The 20,361-nt window shown below is 63.7% G+C and overlaps 1 protein-coding gene across 4 annotated transcripts in view; it reads right to left on the bottom strand.

Annotated features, from left to right (window-relative positions):
• Window positions 1-20,361, bottom strand: part of CEP170B (centrosomal protein 170B) — a 33,606-nt gene that overhangs the window by 12,980 nt on the left and 265 nt on the right. For 2 of the 4 annotated variants that reach the window (XM_054448519.2, XM_054448521.2), the window contains exons 2-11: window positions 17,313-17,444; window positions 9,378-9,467; window positions 7,950-8,028; window positions 7,412-7,470; window positions 5,155-5,293; window positions 2,858-2,962; window positions 2,182-2,655; window positions 1,147-1,865; window positions 590-763; window positions 3-93 (exon numbers count right to left, since the gene is read on the bottom strand). In XM_054448519.2, coding sequence (XP_054304494.2) covers window positions 3-93; window positions 590-763; window positions 1,147-1,865; window positions 2,182-2,655; window positions 2,858-2,962; window positions 5,155-5,293; window positions 7,412-7,470; window positions 7,950-8,028; window positions 9,378-9,467; window positions 17,313-17,417 — 2,035 coding nt within the window. In that variant the 5' untranslated portion in view covers window positions 17,418-17,444. Of the gene's footprint in view, window positions 1-2; window positions 94-589; window positions 764-1,146; window positions 1,866-2,181; window positions 2,656-2,857; window positions 2,963-5,154; window positions 5,294-7,411; window positions 7,471-7,949; window positions 8,029-9,377; window positions 10,350-17,312; window positions 17,445-20,361 lie in introns of those variants that run through there. The other 2 variants (XM_054448518.2, XM_054448517.2) reach the window with 2 other exon arrangements.

Below are 20,361 nucleotides of genomic sequence, written 5' to 3'. Positions count from 1 at the left end.
ACCTGTGAGGCCCGGGTCTGAGTAGCTGTCAGCCAGGCTGGCCCAGCGGGACACCCACTTCTGACCCCCAGGGGAGCCCGGCACCGGGAGGCCCTGTGGAGAGGAGGGTGGGTGTGTTTCCACACGCAAGCCCAACGGTGAGGAGCAGGGGGTGCCAGGGAACAGGAGGGGTGTCCAGAGCAGCCAACACCAGCCCCACACATGCGCACCACCTTGGGCTTGCCACATGAGTGAGCATGCCCCTGCAAAGGCAGCCAGGGATCCCAGTTGCCTCACCTGGACTTGCTCCAACGCGACCCCCTGCCTGCCCAGCCCAGGCAGCCTCACAGAACTCAGTTCCAGGCTGGCAGAGCAGCCGTGGCCCTGTCCTGATCTCAGAGCCCGTTTGGCCCAGGACCTCAAATCAACACTGGGCCTGACACCTGGCCTCGATCCCTCCTCATGGAAGCCCCAGCCCACCCTCCAGGTGAGCGTGTCCCTCAGAGGAAAGTCCAGTCTCGCCCCATGAGGGGCCCGCTGACCCCAGGCCTGGCCTGGATGCTGCCCTCTTCTGCCCAGCCCCTCCTTGGGGTGGCGTCTGTGCTTGTACCTGGTGCTCCGCCTGGGGGGCCGCACCCAGTGGCCGGGAGGCAAACTCCTGCAGTAGCGCCATCCGCTGGGCCACACCCCCGTCACCAGACTCATCTCTGTCCCCTCTGATGACTGGGCGGAAGGTGGCCGAAGATGCCCTGGAGAGTTCAGGGGACTCCAACACCCCAAAGACCTGCCAAGAGGAAATGGTCCCAGGCACTGAGGGTCAGAGAAGCCCACCTCCCAACCCTCCACTGACACCGGCCACCCCCAGGCCATAGGGAGAGCGGGGACCTGGTTGGCCAGAGTGGCTGGTGGCCGGGACATGTAGCCTGGCTGTCAGCAGGATATGCGGATGGGATACGGACCCAGCCCTGGGAAGGTGAGGGGCGGGGCTATGGGCAGCACACCAGGCTCCCTCCTGCCCAGCTGGGCCAGAGGCAGGAGCCAGGGCTGGGGCGGAGCAGGACAACGTCCGCCCATTTCTATCCCTCATTCCCCACGAGGGCTCTCACTCGCCTCTCCCGGCATCACCTCCACCCCCCGTTCCCCACGAGGGCTGCCGCTGGGCCACACCTGGTCGATCATCTTCCGGGCCTCCTCCACCTCCATGTCCTGCGCCTCGGTCTCGATGGTGTATGTTCCTGCGTCACTGAGGCTGTCGTCCTCCTCCTGTTTCCGTGCCTTGGTCAGCTGGGGGTCGGTGGGGGCGGGCGGTGGGGTCGGGGGACCCACGGGGCTGGTCCCACGGGGTGTCAGGGGAGCGGGCAGCACCGGAGGAATCTTCTCGGGGCTGGGCCGGGCGGCCGGGGAGCTCTCCCGCAGACACTGGGCCATGAAGTCCTGGGCCAGGCGGGAGCGGCGCCCCACACTTCCGAAGGGGCGGGCAGGGGTTCGGGAGGCGGGCGAGGGGCTGCCCAGCCGTTCCTCTGTCTTCTCCCGCTTAAGCGAGCCGGCCCTCTGTGGCCCCAAGCTGCGGCCCCCTGCCTGGACTGGGGCTGGGACACTGGGGCGGTCCCTATCGGCCGGTGTTGGGCCACGGCGCTTGTCGGCCTTGGGGTCCCCGGACGGGCTGTGCGTGAAGGACTGGGAGCGCTTCTTTCGGGGCGTGTCCTCGTCGAAGAACTCGATGACAAAGGCCTGCTGGTTATGTAGTAGCTCCTGGGGGTCCCGCTTGATCTGCCTCTGCAGCCGCACCTGCTCCCCACTGGCCTCCAAGGGCACCCCAGCGGCCGAGGCCGCCTTGGCCAGGGGGTCCTCTGAGTCACTCTGCGTGCCGTCCTCGTGCTTGTGGCCTGAGGGAGACAGGGGACCCCACCTTGTCAGGCCAAGAGAAAGGAAACAGCGGTCGATCTCAGGCAGCCTCATCACCCCATGCCTGAGCTGAGTTGCACCCCAGCCCTCAGGGCCCCCCCACCCAGGGCATGGAAGCGCAACGGGAAGATGCAGGACTGGACTCCTGACCAGGCAGGTGGCTCTTAGGCAATTAATTGAAAAATGGGAAGTCAACCCAGCTGAATGGGCCCCTCTGCATGGCAACAGTGCAGACCCAGCCAAAGCCCGGTCCCCTGCCTGTCCCGGGACTGGCACGGCCGCCAGCTGGGCACTCACCCTTCAGGGTGCGGGTGTGGACAGGCAGGTCACTCTTGGTGCTGTGGCGGTCATCCCCAGGGCCAACCCGGTGCAGCAGGCTCGGGTCATTCTGCACCAGCCAGTCGGCCACCTTGGTCTCAGCCGACACCATCTCACCAGGTGTGGCCTCCTTGCCCGGGGGCCGCCGCTGGCGCACGGAAAACTTGGTGATATGGTCCTTGATCTTCATCTTGCCAGGGCTGCAGTCATCAAACTCGATGGTGAAGGAGGCGTGGCTCTGCACCACAGGGGCCGCTCCGCCCCCACCTGCCTCTGCATCCTTCGTGGGCATCTCGTGTGCCGGCACCTCAGAGGGCTGCGACGGCTGCGGGGTCTCCTTCGTGGGGATTTCGAAGTAGCTGGGCTCCCGCCGGAACGAGCAGCCCTGAGGGTCAGCAGGGGCGCGGAAGCCGTGGAGCTCCCCGTCCTGCTGCACCGGCCCCTTGGGACGCTCTGGTGTGGGAAGATGTCTTCAGACCGGGCCTCAGGGCAACCACCTGCCACCACCCTCCTCAGCCAGGACCATCCACTCCACCCAAGAGGGGGAGAGAGGCCCCATGTCCCCCGGAGTGGGCTCCTCAAGCCCAGGCCATCCCCTTCACACACCACCCTCTGGGAGCCCTCAGGGTCTCACCAGCCTGGCCCCAAGACCAACCTGGGTAGGGCTCTCCCTGGCGCTGGGCGTCAGGCAGCGTGCTACCATCGTCCTCACCCCACCAGGAGGGCTGCCCATACAGGGGCGTGCGGTAAGAGGCTGCCTCTGTGGAGGGAGCGAGAGTTCAGACCCTGTGTTGCTGGGGCTACCAGTGTGAAAAGCAGAGAACTGGCACCCCAGGAGAGGCTGGACTCTGGGGCAGGCCCTGGCATCACCTCCTAGCTTGGCCCTGTGGCAGCCCAGGGCCCTGCCTCTGTGGGGAATGTTGACTACCTTGCGATCCGAGGTGGCTCACGGGCCCCTCCCTCCCCCCACAAGTGCTTACAGGCTCCCTGCGGGCCTGGCCCCTCCCTGCCTGGCCCCTCCCTGCCTGGCCCCTCCTCCCTCCCCTCTGATGTGCTCAGAGGCTCATCCCCTGCGGCATGGTGGGGGCCCCCCACCTCCGTCCTGCAACCCTGCCCCAGCCTTCCCGACCCCAGAGCCCATCCAACAGAGGGCAGGAGGCCAGGGGGAGCCCACACCTGGGTCCAGCCACCTCCAAGGCTGGTAAATGGTTCAGGCCACAAATGGGTGGCCCCGGGGGTGGGCAGCCACTGCAGTCCACATGGTCCCTGCGGCATTTTAGTTTGTTTGCCTTAATGACCAGGAGTGAAATTGTATATTTCAGAAGGAATCTGACTCCTGACTCCCTCTGAGAAGCCGGCAGCCCAGCCCTTCCTGATGGCAGTAGTGAACAGAAGCAGTGTCCAGTGCCCTCAGGTCAGGGCGCTGGCCCTCATGCCCACAGTCTCCTTCCTGGGCCCCCCACCCAAGCTCTTTCCATCCTCGCTGGAGCCCAGGGGGCCTCTGCGTCATGGCCCCCAGCTGCTTACACTACTCGGGGGCCAGAGGGTCTGAGGCCGGTCACCTGTCAGGAACCATGTGCACACTGCACTGGGGATGCAGGGCCCCTGAGATGCGTCACACACACCTTACCCCTCCCTGGGGACTCACTCTTGACCCAGGGTCACACCCAGGGGTTGCTGAGGCAGGGGCATCTGCTACCAGGCAGTCCCCATCTGCTGCCGGCCCTGAACCCCTCCTTGGTCCCCACAATGTGCTGCTCTCGCTCTAACGGAGCCAAGGAGCCAGGCTGCCCAGCTGGCTGCACCTGTCGTGACCTCCGGGACAGCCCCGCACTGGCTGTCACCAGCTGTACGTGTTTCACAGTCTGGACACTGACAGGTGCTCTGGGGAGCTCAGATGTCTTTCTGGAAAGCTTCCCAGTCCCCAGCGGTCTTCCACTCTGGGCGGACCTGCATCCCAACCAGACACTGGCAGCTGCGGCTGTACAACACAGATGTGTGGGCTGACGGCGGAACACGGCAGACATGGGGCCAAAGCTGGGGGCGACAGGGTGACCCCTCCTGGACCAAGGTGGGAGCGGAGAGCCTGATCCCCGGATACACCCCTGTCTAACCAGAACTCAAGTCATACACTGGGGCCTCAGGCTTGGATACCCCACCCCGACCCCTCCACACCCCACCAGGCACTTTCTCACTCTCAGCTCCTTCCCCTCCCCTTGTGCCCACTGGACCCATGCGGACCCTCGTGCAGCTGTCTTCCTCCCAGACTTCTGCCCACTTGCTGCACTGATTGCCAAAGGCACAAATCAGGTTTCATCAGAAACCACCAACCCCTGAGCCCTGCTGGCTCGGTCTGCAGAATCGAGTCCAAATGCCTGATATTAGGGAGCATAGCCGCACCCCCACCATCACCTGCCTCTCACCACTGGGGACAGAGGGTGCCCAGCTGGTGGCCCACCAACCCCACAAGAACTGTGGGCCCAAGGGGTGCAGGCGTGCACAGGTAGGTGTGCACAGGGGTGAGCAGTGTGTGTGTGCATGGGTAGCTGTGTGTGTGGGGTGAGAGATGAGGGATGTGGGTGTGCACAGGTAGATGTGTGTACAGGGGTGGGGGTGTGAGTGCACAGGGGTGAGCAGTATGGGTGTGCATGGATAGGTCTGTGCACAGCAGTGAGAGCTGTGGGCATGTATGGGTAGGTGTGCACAGGGGTGAGTGGTGTGGGTGTGCATGGGTAAGTGTGTACAGGAGTGAGGGGTGCAGGCATGCAAGGGTAGGTGTGCACAATGGGTGAGGGGTGTGTATGTGCAGGGGTAGGTGTGTGCAAAGGGTGAGGGGTGTGGGTGTACACGGTATATGCATGCACGGGGTGAGGGGTGCAGGAAGGCAGGTGTAGGGCAGAGGGCCTGGCAGTGGCCCTGTGTGCTCACCCCATCCGCACTGCCTGGGCCTACCTGTTCCTGGTCTCCGGTCCCCCTTCTCCGGCCTGGGGTTCGAGGCCTCGCAGTATGGTGTGTGTTCCGGCAGTGCCTCACTCCTCTTGGGCGACAAACCCTTCACGCTCACCTGCAGCTGGCTGGTGTACTTCTCATGCTGTGGGCAGACCAGGTGGGGTGAGGTACTGGGCCCAACCTCAGGAGGACCCCACCAGGGTGGGCCCAGCCTCTCCTCTCCATCCAGAGGGCCCAGCTATGACTTTGCATGTCACAAGCTGTCCCTAATGCTCCCTAATGCCCAGGTAACACAGCTCGGGGTCCAGCTCAAGCCTGGGAAGGGGCAGCTTCCAGGGGAAGCAGGGGCCTGCTTGGGTGGGGCAGGGCAGAGCAGGCTGCGATCATCAGAGTGGGGGCCCTGGGATGGGCAGCAGGGCCGCTTGTGCCTTCAGACAGAACCTGGCTCCCTTAGGCCCTGCCCCTTGCAGGCTGGGGGACCCCAGGCTGCTCAGAGATCATCCGAGGAATGGGCTAAGCGCCCTGGCCCCACAGGGCTCCTGGGGAGCTCTGAACAGGGCCCTGAATCTGTGCTCCACAACTCCCACATGAACAAGTGAGGGCAAGGAGACGCCGTTCCCACCTAGGACCCTCACGCTCCCCACAGGGGCCCTGGCTGTGCATGTCCCCAGCACACAGGGGAAAGGGCACGCAAGGATGCCCACCCCTGAAGGCTGCCACCATCGGCCTCCAGCACCCTTCCTTGCTGCCTCTGGCCCCCCCGATGCAGCCTCATCAATATGCTGGGGGCAGCCTTTACCTCCTGAAGGGCTCCGAGAGGGCGCCCGGCCAGGGTGGGCAGCCTCATCAATATGCTGGGGGCAGCCTTTACCTCCTGAGGGGCTCCGAGAGGGCGCCCAGCCAGGGTGGGCAGCCTCATCAATATGCTGGGGGCAGCCTTTACCTCCTGAGGGGCTCCGAGAGGGCGCCCGGCCAGGGTGGGCAGCCTCATCAATATGCTGGGGGCAGCCTTTACCTCCTGAGGGGCTCCGAGAGGGCGCCCGGCCAGGGTGGGCAGCCTCATCAATATGCTGGGGGCAGCCTTTACCTCCTGAGGGGCTCCGAGAGGGCGCCCGGCCAGGGTGGGCAGCCTCATCAATATGCTGGGGGCAGCCTTTACCTCCTGAGGGGCTCCGAGAGGGCGCCCGGCCAGGGTGGGCAGCGCGGGAGGAGGTCAGAGAGACTGACAGGAACTCGGGGGGCCTTGGTCGTGCAGCGTAAAACCCTTACAAACCCTCAGCCTAAGACCTTCAGATTTCAGCCTGGGAGACCTCAGATCCCCTCACCCTAAGAAGCAATAAATCCTCTCAGCCTGAAGTGACCCCAAATCCTGCCACCTTGAAGGACTCAAATCCGCTAACCTGAAGGGAACTTAATCCCCTGGGCATGAGACCCCAAAGCACCTCAGCTTCAGAGACCTCAAATCCCTTCACCCAGAGGAACGCCAAATCCTCTAACACATAGATCCTCAAATCCCCCGAGCCTAAGGAACCCTAAATATCTCACTCACAGAGACCAAATTCCCCAGCCTCAGAGACCCTAAACACTCTGTCTAGAGACTCTTAATCCCTTCAGCTTCAAAGACTCCAAATAACTGTAACGTCAGAGAATTTAAAGCCTCTTATGAGACCCCAAAGCTACTTAACCTGAGAGACACTCCCAAAAAGATGCTGGGGGGCTCAGGAGCTGTATACCCTTCTGGCCCTCCGAACAGGGCCCTCTGCTCCCGGGAAGGCTGCTGGCCCCCGCCTCAGCCCCGCTGCACTCTCCTGCAGGGTGACCCCAGCAGCTTCCTGGGCTCTGGCCACCCAGCTCACCCAATGAGCCGTTTGTTCTGTGAGCCAGAGCTAAACCCGCCAGTGCCCAGCGATGCAGCTCAGAAAGCCCAGGAGCTCCAGCAGGCTGACCATGCAGCCCGGCTCCTCCCAGGCCCCTCCCAGAGCCCGGATCCTGCTGCATCCACAACAGTGGCGCCCGTGTCCCGGTGCCCCCGCCATCTGTCACTGCAGCAGGCTGGGGGTAATGACTACCTTCCCACCTGCCAGACTGGGCCATCTGGCAGGGCAGGACAGGCTGGCCTGACTCATGGCACCCGCAGCCTGAACGTGGCGCCCCAGAGGCCTGGTGAGAGTTTGCTGGGGAGATGGCAGTGGGAGCATGGTGGGGAGGATGGGGGGCTGAGCCCTCGTGGCTGAGCCCCCCGGGCTCGGCCAGCACTAACCTTGAGTGCCTCCTCCGGGACTCGGTGCTGCACACGCTCCAGCACATACATGTTGGAATGTGGACATGTGTTAAGGCGAACACAAAGCAGAAGAGCCAGGAGCCCAGCGCTGAAGTCCACCCCCAGCAACAGGTGTGCCAGCTCAAAGGCCCATGGAGGCAGGCAGAGGAGGGGCCTCTTTCTTCCTGGGGAGGCACAGCCACACCCACCCATGTGCTCAGACAGTTCCAATGTCGGACCAGGACTCGGGGTCCCAGGGAGTGGTCACCAGTTCCCCAGGCCCCACGTGACCTCAGGCTGGGTGGGTGGGCAAGCAGCAGGTACCCATGGCCAGGGTGTCCACAGGGGGCTGGGCTGCAGGGACTAGCCTTCCTTGGGGTGCTCCATCAGCAGGTGGAGCCCAGCCCTAGGGTCATCCTCCGTGCTCTGTAACCCAGCGGCCCCAGCGGTGACAGCCCTGCTTCTGGAGTAACAGAGTGACTGTGGTCCTGGGGACTGAGAAGAAGCCCAGGAGGAGGGACGTTCAGGGGCAGGATATCGTAGCCGAAGCGGATGACATCGTTGAGCTTCAGCGTGACGTACTTCTGGTCCGGGATGCGCATGTCATTCACAAATGTCTGCAGGAAAACAGGTGGCAGGGTGGTGGGGCTGAGCAGGTGAGTGGCTGTGGGCAGGGCCGCAGGGGCACCAACTCTCTGGAACCCACGGCGAGTGATGGCCTGTGCAGCACTGTCCCAGGCACCAGCCTCAAGTTCCACAGCCACGGCCGGGGCACCCAGGCACTGGGGCCCACCCAGCACTGCAGGGACCATGATGGAACCCTCCAGAACAGAACTCTTTGAGCATCTTTGTGAAGCGGACTCCAAGAGATGCTTCCTCTCACCCATACAGCCTCGCGCTGGCCCCAGCCCCCACCTTGGCCCCATGAGCCCTTGGGAACAGTCGAGGCAGGTGTGCCCTGTGGTGGCCCTTGGCCAAGGGTCAGGCCTCAGAGGGTCTGATACCCCTCTCCAGGCTGCCTGCTGGCAGGAGTGTTGATGTGCCAGTCCCACAGGCAGGTGGGAGGCAGCTCTGTGGGCATCACAGGCCTCAGAAGTAGCCAGCCATGCAGGGCCCAGGAGCACGGACCGGGATGGTGCTATGCAACCCAGGCCAACAGCCTGGGGACCCTCTCAAAGCCCATGTGGGTGACGCAGCCCACACAGGCAGAGGAGCGGCCACTTGCTGTGCAGCCATTCAGGGACAGCCGCTTCATCAGACAGGCATGCTGTGGGAGGAGGGAGCTCAGGACAGACCCCAGCAGCCTGAGATCCTGGCCGGAGCTCCTTGAGGGGCTGCTGAGGGGCTGCTAGGGCCCCCCAGCTCAGGACTGCAGAGTGCAGTAAAGATAGAGTGTCCCAGGACAAGTTGGAGTCCACCAAGCTCAGCAACAGACAGAGACATCCAGACAGGGACCTCAGGGACAGACACACGCCCCCAGAGAGGCCTCCATCCTTCCTACCCACTTCCACCCCATACCCCACTCCTTTCATCTGACCCCCACCCTGCTCTTGCAGCCAGGGGTTCCCTCCTGGTTACCTTCCTGCCCCTGCCACCCCCAACTTACAGAAGAAAGGATCACACGGCCCCACCCATACCCAGACTGGGTACCCAAGCACAGCTCCTTCCATTTCAGGGGCCCCATTCCCCAGCCTAGTGCTTCTCTCCCCATCTGCAGGGTCCACTCTCCCTGAGAGCAGCCTGATCCTTGGGGGCCTGAGACCCTGCCAGGGGGAGCCTTCTGGGGAGGCCTGGGGGCCTCTGCAGTTGGGGATGGGGCCCGATCTGGGAGAGGGGCCAGGGCTGGGGGAGGGGCCAGGGCTGAGAGGGAGGGGCTATGACTGGGGGAGGAGCCAAACTGAGAGGGAGGGGCCAGGGCTGAAGGGCAGGGCTGTTAAAAGGCCAGGCCAGGGCCTCTCACACTCACCCCATTGAGGCTGCCCAGGTCCTTCACCCAGTGCTCGTCCCTGTCCTGGTCATAGTTGATGACGGCATGCTGCTTGTCCACACTGCGGGACTGGGGAGACACACAGCCGGCCCTCAGGTGCTCCAGGGGAGGAGGTGACACCCAAGAGGCAGAGGCACCCTGCTCCATCCTCTGCCCCAGCGCAACACCAGCAGTGGCCCCAGGCCTCCGACCACAGAGGTGTGCCCACCGTGTCTCTGGAGCAGGATTTGCCAAGATGCCAGGGCCACGTCCCCCACCCTCTGCTGCGGCCCCAAGCCTCCCCCCAAGACTGCCCTCCCCAGAGCTGCTCCCCGGCTGGGCCGTGGGAGTGCTGGGAGCCCTCTGGTCATCTGGCACACGCTGCTCTCTCCCAAGGTCAGGTGGCGGCAGCCAGGCTGGCAGTGAGGGGGGCTGTCTCAGGGAGCCCAGCCCCACAGGAACACACACAACTCTCAACCAGCGTCCACACCTTTGGTGTTCCCACTCCGGGTGCTGCCAACCCTTTCTGGGCCACCAGCCCACCCAGGACCACCCCCCGGAGGACAGGTGCCCCAGTGCCTTCACAAGGTCAACCCTGGTTGTCCAATCGTAAGGCCACAGCCAAGCCCACATCACTGCCCCACTGGGGTATGGGGAGACGGAGGCAGAGGCGAGTCACTTTCTACTTGCTTAAGTGCTGCGAGCACAGCCGCTGCCCACCCGGCCCCCCACTCCACACAGCGCTATGAGCACGGCCCCTGCCCATCCAGTCCCCCACTCCACACAGCGCTGTGAGCACGGCCCCTGCCCATCCAGTCCCCAACTCCACACAGCGCTGTGAGCACGGCCCCTGCCCATCCAGTCCCCCACTCCACACAGCGCTGCGAGCACGGCCCCTGCCCATGCAGTCCCCCACTCCACACAGCGCTGCGAGCACGGCCCCTGCCCATCCAGTCCCCCAACTCCACACAGCGCTGTGAGCACGGCCCCTGCCCATCCAGTCCCCCAACTCCACACAGCGCTGCGAGCACGGCCCCTGCCCATCCAGTCCCCCACTCCACACAGCGCTGCGAGCACGGCCCCTGCCCATCCAGTCCCCCACTCCACACAGCGCTGCGAGCACGGCCCCTGCCCACCCGGCCCCCAACTCCACACAGCGCTGCGAGCACGGCCCCTGCCCATCCAGTCCCCCACTCCACACAGCACCCTGTGCTGCCCGGGGCTCTGGGTGGTGGCTCCATCCCTCCTGCCCCCAAACCTCAGGAGCCACAGGCCTGGGGGTCCAGCCCCAGGAAAGGCCAGCAGAACCAGCCGACCCAGGGAAGCCACCGAGTCCTGGCCCAGACAGTGTGTGACCCTCGCCACCACCTAGGGACCATCCAGGCAGTGCATCCACAAGACACCAGGCCAGCTTCCACAGGCAGCAATGGGCCTGAAGGAAGTCCCCCAGCCCTGGGACAGGACGGCCTGCAACCCACACGACTAGGAGCTGGACGTCCCTCCTGAGTGCCAGCACGGCTTCTCAGTCTCCCAGGTGAGAGCCCGGGCCCCTCAGGCTGGTCACTCTCAGCCTGCCATGTGCAGGCCACCCTGGCAGCTGGCCATCACTACCCCACCAAAGGGCACCATCCTGAAACACCGGTGTGGGGCCTCCCCCAGTACCCCTGGGCAAGGGCTAGAAACCCTCAGGGCAGGGCCTCCTTCCTCACTCAGAGAGGAGATCGCACAGCAGGGGCTAGTTGGGGGCAAGGGTTCTGATGGCCCAGCTTGACTGAGGCCTCCGCAGAGGCGCCAGGGCAGGGAAGCTGCAGCTGGGTGGGGCTTGTGGTGGCCAGCAGGCCTGAGAGCCAGCCTCCTCACGCTAGTGCCACTGCCACCCAGCAGTGGGCACTCAGAAGCCCTGGGTGCCTGGCTCAAGCCACAGTGGTGGTACTACAGTGGAGGACGAGGGGCGGGGGTTGGGGGGGACTGCAGTGGAGGACCAGGGGGAGGACTGCAGTGGAGGACTGAGGGGAGGACTGCAGTGGAGGACCGGGGGCAGGGACTGCAGTGGAGGACTGTAGGGGGGACTGCAGTGGAGAACCAGGGACGGGGACTGTAGTGGAGGGTGGCGAGGAGGGTGGATAGGGCCCACCCCTCCTGTCAGGACCCTGGGTCCCCCCAGGAAGTAGGCAGGGGTGCCAGGGAGGTTTAAAGGGGAGAGTAGGGTCCTGGGTGCAGCCATCCCTGAGCTGCCTGCCCAGACACAGCCCATGGTTTCCCAGAAACCAGGTGAGCGGCTCCACCTGCCCCACATGCCCTCCCTGGGAAGGCGGATCCTGGTGGGGCTCCTGGTGCCAGCTCACCTGCCAGCCAAAGCCACAGGTCTCTGGTAGAGTGGGTCTGACCTTGACAGCCACCACCCACCTCCAGGTCCACCCTGTTCAAATTCCTTCTCCGAAGCTGGCACCCACAGCTACATGGCTCCCGGCCACCCCAGTGGCAGTCTCTGCCGATGGGGTTGGGGGAGGATCCTGGCCAGGGTGGGTGATGCCAGACATCACCTCCTCCATTGGACTTCCCACCTGTCACTGAAGGCCTCCAGACACAGGCGACCCCCAGCACTCACCTCCTCCAAGAAGCCCGTCCTGAGATCCCCCTCCCCAACTCTAGGATGGCTGCTGGAGACACCTCAGGCCACTAACTGCCCCATGGGCAGCCCTGAGGGCCAGGCCCCAGGATTCTTACCTGAGAGTGCAGCCTGGAAGCTAGGAGGCCTGGATCTCCCTCAGGGGGTTGGGGCTCACCTCCTCCTGCACCCTGTCCTGTGCACAGGGCAGCATCCCCACCTCAGCCCGCCCAACACGTGGACTCCACGGGGCCAGGAGGACCTGCTGCTGTCTCAGAGAAAGGAAGCACTGAGGCCTGGGGCCGGGCTTGGGCCCTCCCTTGCCAGCATGAGACCTCCCCAGGGGATGGGGTCCAGCAGGGGCATAAAGGAAGGAGCTACTGCCCCTGTCCCCTCTGGAAAGGGCTGAGGTGGCTGAGGGCGGGTGACTTGGATGTCATCTCTGCTGAGGAGTGGAAACCCTGGAGGGGTTTCCAGCCTGGATGCATCCCCGCTGCTCCCCTAGCCTCAGACCCCCTGGGCCTCGAGGCCTCCTGCTGGACACAATTCTGCACACCTTCCAGGTCCTCTGAGCCCCGCCCCAGGCCTTCCCTGGAGGGCTCACCCACCAAGCCCCTCTCCAACACAGGCTCCAGCAATGCTGGTCTTCCTCTCGGCAGCCCTCGGTCAGCCTCTCTCTCCACAGCCCCCTTTCCCGCAGGCCCCAAGGCCTCTCCAAACCTTCCTTACCCCACCCAGGCCACAGTCAGGCTTCAGGCAGATGACTCTGCCAGCTCTGGGCACACCGCATCCTTGCCCAGGCCTGGGTCTCACCTTCAGTCCAAGCCCCTTCCCCTGCCTGCACCCACCTTCCCCACCCCACCCAGCCCACCCCAGCTTCTGGCTCCTTTGACTCAGCACAGGGTCCCCCCACAGGACCCTGTTAACACCCCGAGCACAGCTGCCTCGCCCACTCCCAGGGCTGAGCCTCCACCCCCAGCCAGGGCTTTCTCACCAGACCCGCTCCTGCCAAGCCCCTCCCCAGACTGCAGGAAGCACTGGAGACACATGGGGAACCCCCTTCCAGAAACTCCCCTCTCCAGCCAGAAGCAGCCCCTCACTTGGCCAAGTCTCCAGCCACCAGTGAGAAGTGGCCCCCGGCCCAGGGCTCAAGACTTAAAACAACAGAAACCCCAGGCCTGTGGAAGGAACTCGGTGCAGAAACAGCCAGGCAAACACAGATGTGTGACATGGCCGGAAGACGCCCCAAACACATGGATTTTGGGGAAAGTGTCTAATAATTTGTGCTCACTTTAAAATAGAATAAAGATGTTCCCAAAGTTCACGTCTGACGCCCTCTGTGGCAACAGCCTGGCCCAGCTGTGCTGAGTGGCAGTGGCAGCAGCCAGGGCTCTGGGCACACCCTCCTGCCAGCTCACCCGAGCTCCCCATTGGCGGCTGCACACCCACTGCACACACACTGCACACCCACTGCACACACACACTGCACACACACTGCACACACACACTGCACACACTGCACACCCACTGCACACACCCACTGCACACACCCACTGCACACCCACTGCACACACACACTGCACACACACACTGCACACCCACTGCACACACACACTGCACACACACACTGCACACACACTGCACACACACACTGCACACACACACACACTGCACACCCACTGCACACACACTGCACACACACACTGCACACACACTGCACACACACACTGCACACACACTGCACACACACTGCACACACACACTGCACACACACTGCACACACACTGCACACCCTGTACCACAGCCTGGGCCACCACAGGAGTGACAGCCACATAGGGAAGTCCTGCCTGGGTCCACGTTCCTGCGTCATTTAATGCCTGTTCGCTGGGCACCAGCTCTGTGCCAGGCTTGCACTGGGCACAAGGACACTGTGGGGAGCAAAGGCAGAGCCCTGGAGAGCGTGGTCCGTGGGACAGCACGTGGGTGGCAGCTCTACCTGGAACACAACTCCCCCACCTGTCTGCCCGCTGTGGTCCCAGCTACCGCCCCTCTTGCCTAGTGAAAGCCCAGGCCTTGGGGCCGCCCACTCTGCTGGTCTCCCCTGCACGTCCCATCCCCATAGCCCCAGCTCAGCTCTGTCCTCCCACAGCCTCCCCTCCTCACCGGCCCCAACTCCTGCTGCTGCGGCTCCTTGGGCCTCAGCACAACGTAGGCAGATGTCTGCTGACCACTCAGTCCCCAGTACCACCTTCTTTACACAGGACTGGACCCTGGACACCTTGCTGGCCCCTCCCTGCAGTGGACGCCAAGGGTGGGCAGGGTCTCTGCTTGGCACCCTGCCCAGTGGAAAGATGTGGCACTGAAAGCAAGGACTGTGGAGGGGGCACTGGGACAGGTGGGGAGGTTCCAGGGCAGGAAGGTGGGTGTGAGCCAGGTCTGGAGAGCCAGGGCAGGTGTGGGGAGAGACTGGGTCCAGTGGAGGCCTGCGTTCCTGTCTGTGTGTGGAGTGGGGGTGGCGGTGGCACTGAGCAGAGGGAAGGGGACCCTGGTGGGGACCCTGGGTGGAAGGGACGGAGGGTGACAGGTTTGGTTCAGCCACCGAGCTTGGGATGCCTCTGAGAGACCCCAGTGCAGCAGCCATATCCAGTAGGAGGCTGGAAGCTGAGGACAGGGCAGGCTCCAGGCAGTGTGTGGATCGTCTGAGCAGAGGTGGATAGGGCCTCGGGGAAGAAGCAGCATTCGGAAAGGGCCACTGAGGCCCCTGAGCATGAGCTGAGAGGGCGGGGGTCCTGGCACAGGTGCCAAGGAAGTTGCTGCAGGGAAGGGCGGCAGGTGCAAACATCCTGAGGTGGGGGCAACAGAGGGGCCAAGGGGCTGGACATGGGGCTGTAGGGTGGGGGTGAGAAGCCTCTAGGGCAGCTGCACAGAGAGTGAGGGGTGACAGAGGCCGGCAGGGGGCAGCAGTGGGCAGGTAGGAGGCCGCTGCAGGGGCACCGGGAGGCAGACAGCCTTCCCACACTCGCCACACCTGCAAGACCTCCCTGAGCCTCAGTTTCCCCATGGAGATACATCTTACAATGGCGACACCACCCACAACAGCGAGGGGTAGAAATGCAGGCCCACCCAGGCCAGGGGCGGCCACTGAGGAGAGCGGGGAAGCCCCCAACGACCTGCTCAGGGCTCCACTGACAGGTGCAGAAACTCGGAATCAGACCCCAAACTCACCCTGAGCACCCTGCCCCCAGCACTCTTCCCCCACCCCAGGGAGAAGTAGGCAGAGCAGGCCTGGTGCAGGGGTGGGGCAGGAAGAGCACCCACACCAGTCCCCTGCCTGCAGGCTGGCTCTGGCTTCTTCCAGAGGCTCCAAAGTGCCGCCTCCTTCGAGAAGCCCTCCTGGCCACCCTAGGTAGAGCAGCGCGGCCATCACTGATGCCACCCCTGCACGCGGACCCTGGGAGCAACCCGCCAAATACAGCAATGGCCCCTATGAGGCAGTGAGGTATGTGGGGCGTGGCCTACGGCCTGCCACCTGTCTTTGGATGGCTTGAGAATTAAGAATGATCTTTACACTTCTAAATGATTGAAAATCATCAAAAGGCTATTTCATGACACATGAAAATTATGGGAAATTGATACTTCAACATCCATAAATGAAGTGCAGGTGCTGCCGCGCCCGCCTCGGCCGGCCACGCTCGCTCCCTGGCTGCCCCTCACCACGGCCACAGGCCTGGGCTGCAGTAGATACTTCGTGGTCGGCAAAACCTAAAATCTTTATCAGGCCCTTTGTAGAAAACATTTGCCGACTCCTGCCCCCAGCCACCAACTCTCTCCAGCTACTGGAGGCATAAAGAAAAGAGAAAAAAGGGAGAGAATGTTCCAGATTAAAGAACTTCAGAGCCGGAACAACCAACCACAAGGTGAGAGACCTGCTGGGTCCAGACTCAAGAGGATCAGAGGACGCCTGGGAGAAGCTGGGATGTCTGGACTTAGTCCATCCCAGCTGCTGTAACAAAATTCCTGAGTAATGTGCAAATGACACAAATGTATTGCTCATAGTTCTCGAGGCTGGAAGCCCGAGATCCAGGCGCCGGCCAATTTGGTGTCTGGAGAGGGCCCTGTCTCTGCTTCAAGGATGGTATCTTTAATGCTGCGTCCCCACTGGGCAGAAGGGGTGAGCCAGCTTCCTCTGGCCTCTTTTCAAGGTCCCTGATCCCATTCCCAAAGGCAAAGCCTCACGCCCTGCTCACCTTCCAAAGGCCCCATCTCTTGAAGCTACCACGCTGGAAATGAAGCTTCAACCTCCGAATTGCAGGGGATACAAACCTTCCCACCACAGCAGGACATATGCAGCAATATCGGGTGGGGCTGCCCTGGGTAGAGGCAGACAAACACTGTCTGCCCCAGGGAATGTGCACATGGCCAGGACCCCTCACCACAGCCTGAGGCCTGCCCACCTTGTCAGAGCCTGGCACGACCCGGGCATGTGCGGCAGCAGCACGTTGCATCCAGGAGGCAATGTCCGAGTGGGCAAGACAGCTCCGTGCACCTGCAGGCCCCTCGGCTAGACTGGACAGTGCCATCCACCTGGGTCAGTGGCCCATGTGCCACGCTGGGGGATGAGCCAGGACAGGGAGCCCACGGCACACAGGCACACGGGGTAGAGGAAGGACATTAGGCCAGGATGGGCCTATGGGGTTAGCTCACCACCCCTGCTCTTTGTTCTCAAACAGCCAGATCGCAAGCCCCACAAAGCCAAATTCAAACCATGGCCAGAGAAACTTCTGACTGTCAGTGCCGGTGCTGGGCAGGCTCTCATGCCCTGAGAAGAGCCCCTCATGCCTGGAGGCCGCCAAAAGGCACTAGCCTTCACCAGGGTGCAGCTGGGACCAAGACACTGGAACCCCCGCTCAGGCAGCACTCACGGCATAGGCGGGGCCCCCAGACAACAAGAGTATGGGCAGACCGGCTTTCCAGGACCTTCCAAAGCCCAGCCTCAGCTCCCTCTCTGCAAAAGGATGCCAACTCACGCTTCTAGGGACCCCCACAACTTTGAGAACCTGACAAAAGCCTAAGCCCCCTCCTGTCAGAGACAGGGATACGTACGGGGCAGGGACCCGAGCCTGTGAGCGCACACACCCCTGCACGCGTCCACGGGAGCCCCAGAGCCCTTGGTGCAGCCGGGACCCAAGGTAAGAGGCCCAGCCTGGGCTGCATGGCGGCCTCCTCGCCAGGGTGGCCTGCAGCAAGTGGGGTGGGCACCTTCCTGGCCTCCAGAGGGACGGACTGTCCACCCCCTACCCTCCTGGCCCCAAGCGCCCCCTGCGAACCTGTAGCATGAGCTCACACTCCTCACGCCCCACGAAGATGAGCTCGCGAGGGAGCCGGTGGCGGGCGCCGCTGCTGCTCACCAGGAACCAGGACGTGGCACTCATCTTGGTGCTGGCTGGGCCCGTCTGGTCCTGGGGAAGAGGGGATTGTTAGAGTGGGGCTCCCTGGCCTGGGCCTTAGCATCCTGGACACATCCAAGGCCCAGCCCAGATCCTGTCCCTCTAAGGGAAGCTGGCAGCTTCTGGAGAAGCTGGGCTCCAGCCTCATCAGGCCACCCGCCCTCCCTGGGTATGGTCCCGAGTCCCACTGCCAGGCCTTTGCCCTCGTGACCGGCCTTTCCCATCACGTCCATCCCTGGCAAAGGCTGCCTGGTTCTCCCTTATCCTCCAGGCCCCAGCACACCTAATCTCCTCTATCTTCCAGGTGTCAGGGGTTGAAGTTCACGGGGACACTGGCTGCACTGCCTGTAAGTGACCCCACATCTACGTGACCTATCAGGAGCAGCTCATGGGTAGGACCCAGCATGGCCCATTGGGGTCCCCATGATGCCGGGTCCATAGTACCAGACCCACCCCAGGACATACACTGAACCAGAGGACCCACTCCCCCCAGCAGGACACTCTGAGACTGAGCCCCAGGCAGGGCCTGGGGTAAGGGGCAGCAGGGACAGAGCAGGAGACAGGGGCCCTGAGTCATCAATATGTCCACCACCGAGAGGAGGTCAAATGTCCTTTGGTGGGCACGGTGCAAGGACAGCATCAGGCAGCCTCTTCAGTGCCCAAGAGGGAAGTGAGGCTTTGGTGCCCATAGTCCCAGTGACATCAACAAAGAGGGGGTGGTCTGAGGGGCTGGTGTGGTCAGGGGCTGGTGTAGACAGGCAGGGAGCCCCGTAGCAGCATGGGGGGTAACGGGGACAGCCTGAGTATTGGCCAGGGCTGATGTTACCCCAAGACCCAACCCTGGGCAGCCCTATACCCAGCCAGTGTGCACCCTGCACGCCCGGAGCATGCCAGCACACATGTCCTGGGCACTCCACCCCACTTCCCAGTACATCCTGAGTGCTGCTATGGGCTAGGCGGCCTGGGCTAAGCCAGCTGTGACCAAGACACAGAGTCTCAGAATCCTGGGGCTCCCTTCAGCAAGAGGCAGGCACAGAGAACAGAAATGGCTTACGAGAAGGTGCAAAGAGGGATACAGGGAACACAGAGGCAGGGCAGGGATGAGGCCTCACTGGGAGGCAGCCTCCGGGCTCAGCAGGACAGGGGTGGAAGTGAGCCCATGAACGCTTGTGGGACTGCATTCCAGGCAGAGGGAACAGCCGGTGCCACCAGGGCAGAGGGATGGAGGGCCTCACACACCCCTGGGAGTCCTGTGGCTAGTCCTGGAAGCGGATGAGGTCCCTAAAGAGCCCAGCACTGGCTCCATCACTGCAGGGCCCAGCACAAAAAGAAAACACGGTACCCTTATTCAAAAACTGAGAAGGAGAGCTGAGCAAGATGCCCCGTGCAGGATCCAAGCAAGGGCTCTGTGGGGGTCTCCAAGTCACATACCTGTGAGGCCAGCCCCAGAGCTCCTGAGTGGACATGGGGCTGTGACTCAGGAGGCCAGTCAAGAAGTGAGGACAATAACCCAGGACAGGGATGACAGCAGCTGAGGCCCATTGGAGCAGAGGAGAAGGGGAGGCTGCCAGGCTGAGTGCGTCCTGAGGGCAGGGCCACACCACATGAGGGTGCCAGGCAGAGGAGTGAGTGGCTCCTTGTCCCTACTTTGCCCAGTGCCCACACCCAAGGTCTTCAGCTTTGAGGCTCTTCACCAGACCTCAGCTCCCTTCGGTGAGCAGCAGGGAAAACCAACACCCAGCTCCAGCTAGCATGAATGCCCAAGTGACCACGTGCCCCATGGTAAACCCTCACCTTGGGCAGGGAAGTGGGACGATGTAGAAGAATCCTCCCCAGGAGAAGGCAGCTCCAGGCAGCCAGGACCCTCTCATTCTGGGGGCCCTGCCCTTCCTAAGCCACGCACTCAGGCTCCAGCCAGACAGGCAGGCACTGGAGGCCAAGGGGCTGGGACTTCGATGCCCCTGCAGCCCCAGACAACAAAGCCTCCAGGAGGCCTCTACAGCCCCACCCTCCCCAAGGGCTGCTGGGGGAGACCACAGGGTGCTCTATCGGGCAGGGCCTACCCCACCATTGCACCTCCGGCCCCCAGCCAGCCCTCCTAGGTCTCACACTCTGCCATCACCTGCCGCGGCCCGCCCTGAGGAGTCCACGGTCCCTGTTTAAGGCAAAGCGAAGCCGAGCCCCAGAGCCTGGTGGTGCCGCTGTGCCAGAGCCAGGCCACCCGCTGCCCCGGCCGCCCACCCTGAAAAGGCCTGGGAGCCCGCGACGCTCCAAAACGGCCTTCGGCTGCCTCGGGGCTGGGCTGGCCATCGTTGCTAGGAGGAAGAATAATAAACGCCCCAAACTTGTCCCCTCAGCCGCCCCGGCCAGAAGGGCCACAGTCAGAGGTGAGGCGGGGAAAGGTGGCTAGGCCCAGGGCAGGGAAGGGCAGCGAGCCGGGCGGGGCAGGCCGGCGGTGGAAGGAGCGCACAGGCCGGGAGAGGCAGGGACAGCGGGGAGACGGCGGCGAAGGGAAATGAGGAGAGAGGGGAGGAGGAGGAAGACGGAGGGAGGGACCGCGGGAGGAGAGACCAGGCCAGGAGGGAGGCGGCCGGGCCCGGCGGGGGAGGGAGCGGCGCCTTCTGAATCAGCGCTCTCCGGGGGCGGCCATGGCCGAGCCGGTGCCGGGGCGGGGACCCGGGCGCCCAGGCTTGCCGCCCCCTCCGCAGGCCGCGTAGACACGTACCCGGCCGGGCCGCGTAGACGCGCGTGGGGCGGCTCCTCCCGGCCTGGCGCAGACCAGGGCCGCCTCCGCGGCGGCGGGGACCCGCCTGACCAGGTGCGCCGGGCGGCCCCCAACCCCCGCGCCTTCGTCCGGCCTCGGCCGGGACCCCGCGCCCCGTGAGGCCCCACAGCCGTGCAGGTGCGGGCGATGGGAGGCCCGGGCCGC

The sequence above is a fragment of the Pongo pygmaeus genome, chromosome 15, assembly GCF_028885625.2.
Source record: "Pongo pygmaeus isolate AG05252 chromosome 15, NHGRI_mPonPyg2-v2.0_pri, whole genome shotgun sequence".
NCBI classification, from domain to species: Eukaryota; Metazoa; Chordata; class Mammalia; order Primates; family Hominidae; genus Pongo; species Pongo pygmaeus.
This window is presented reverse-complemented; position numbering and strand designations above follow the sequence as displayed.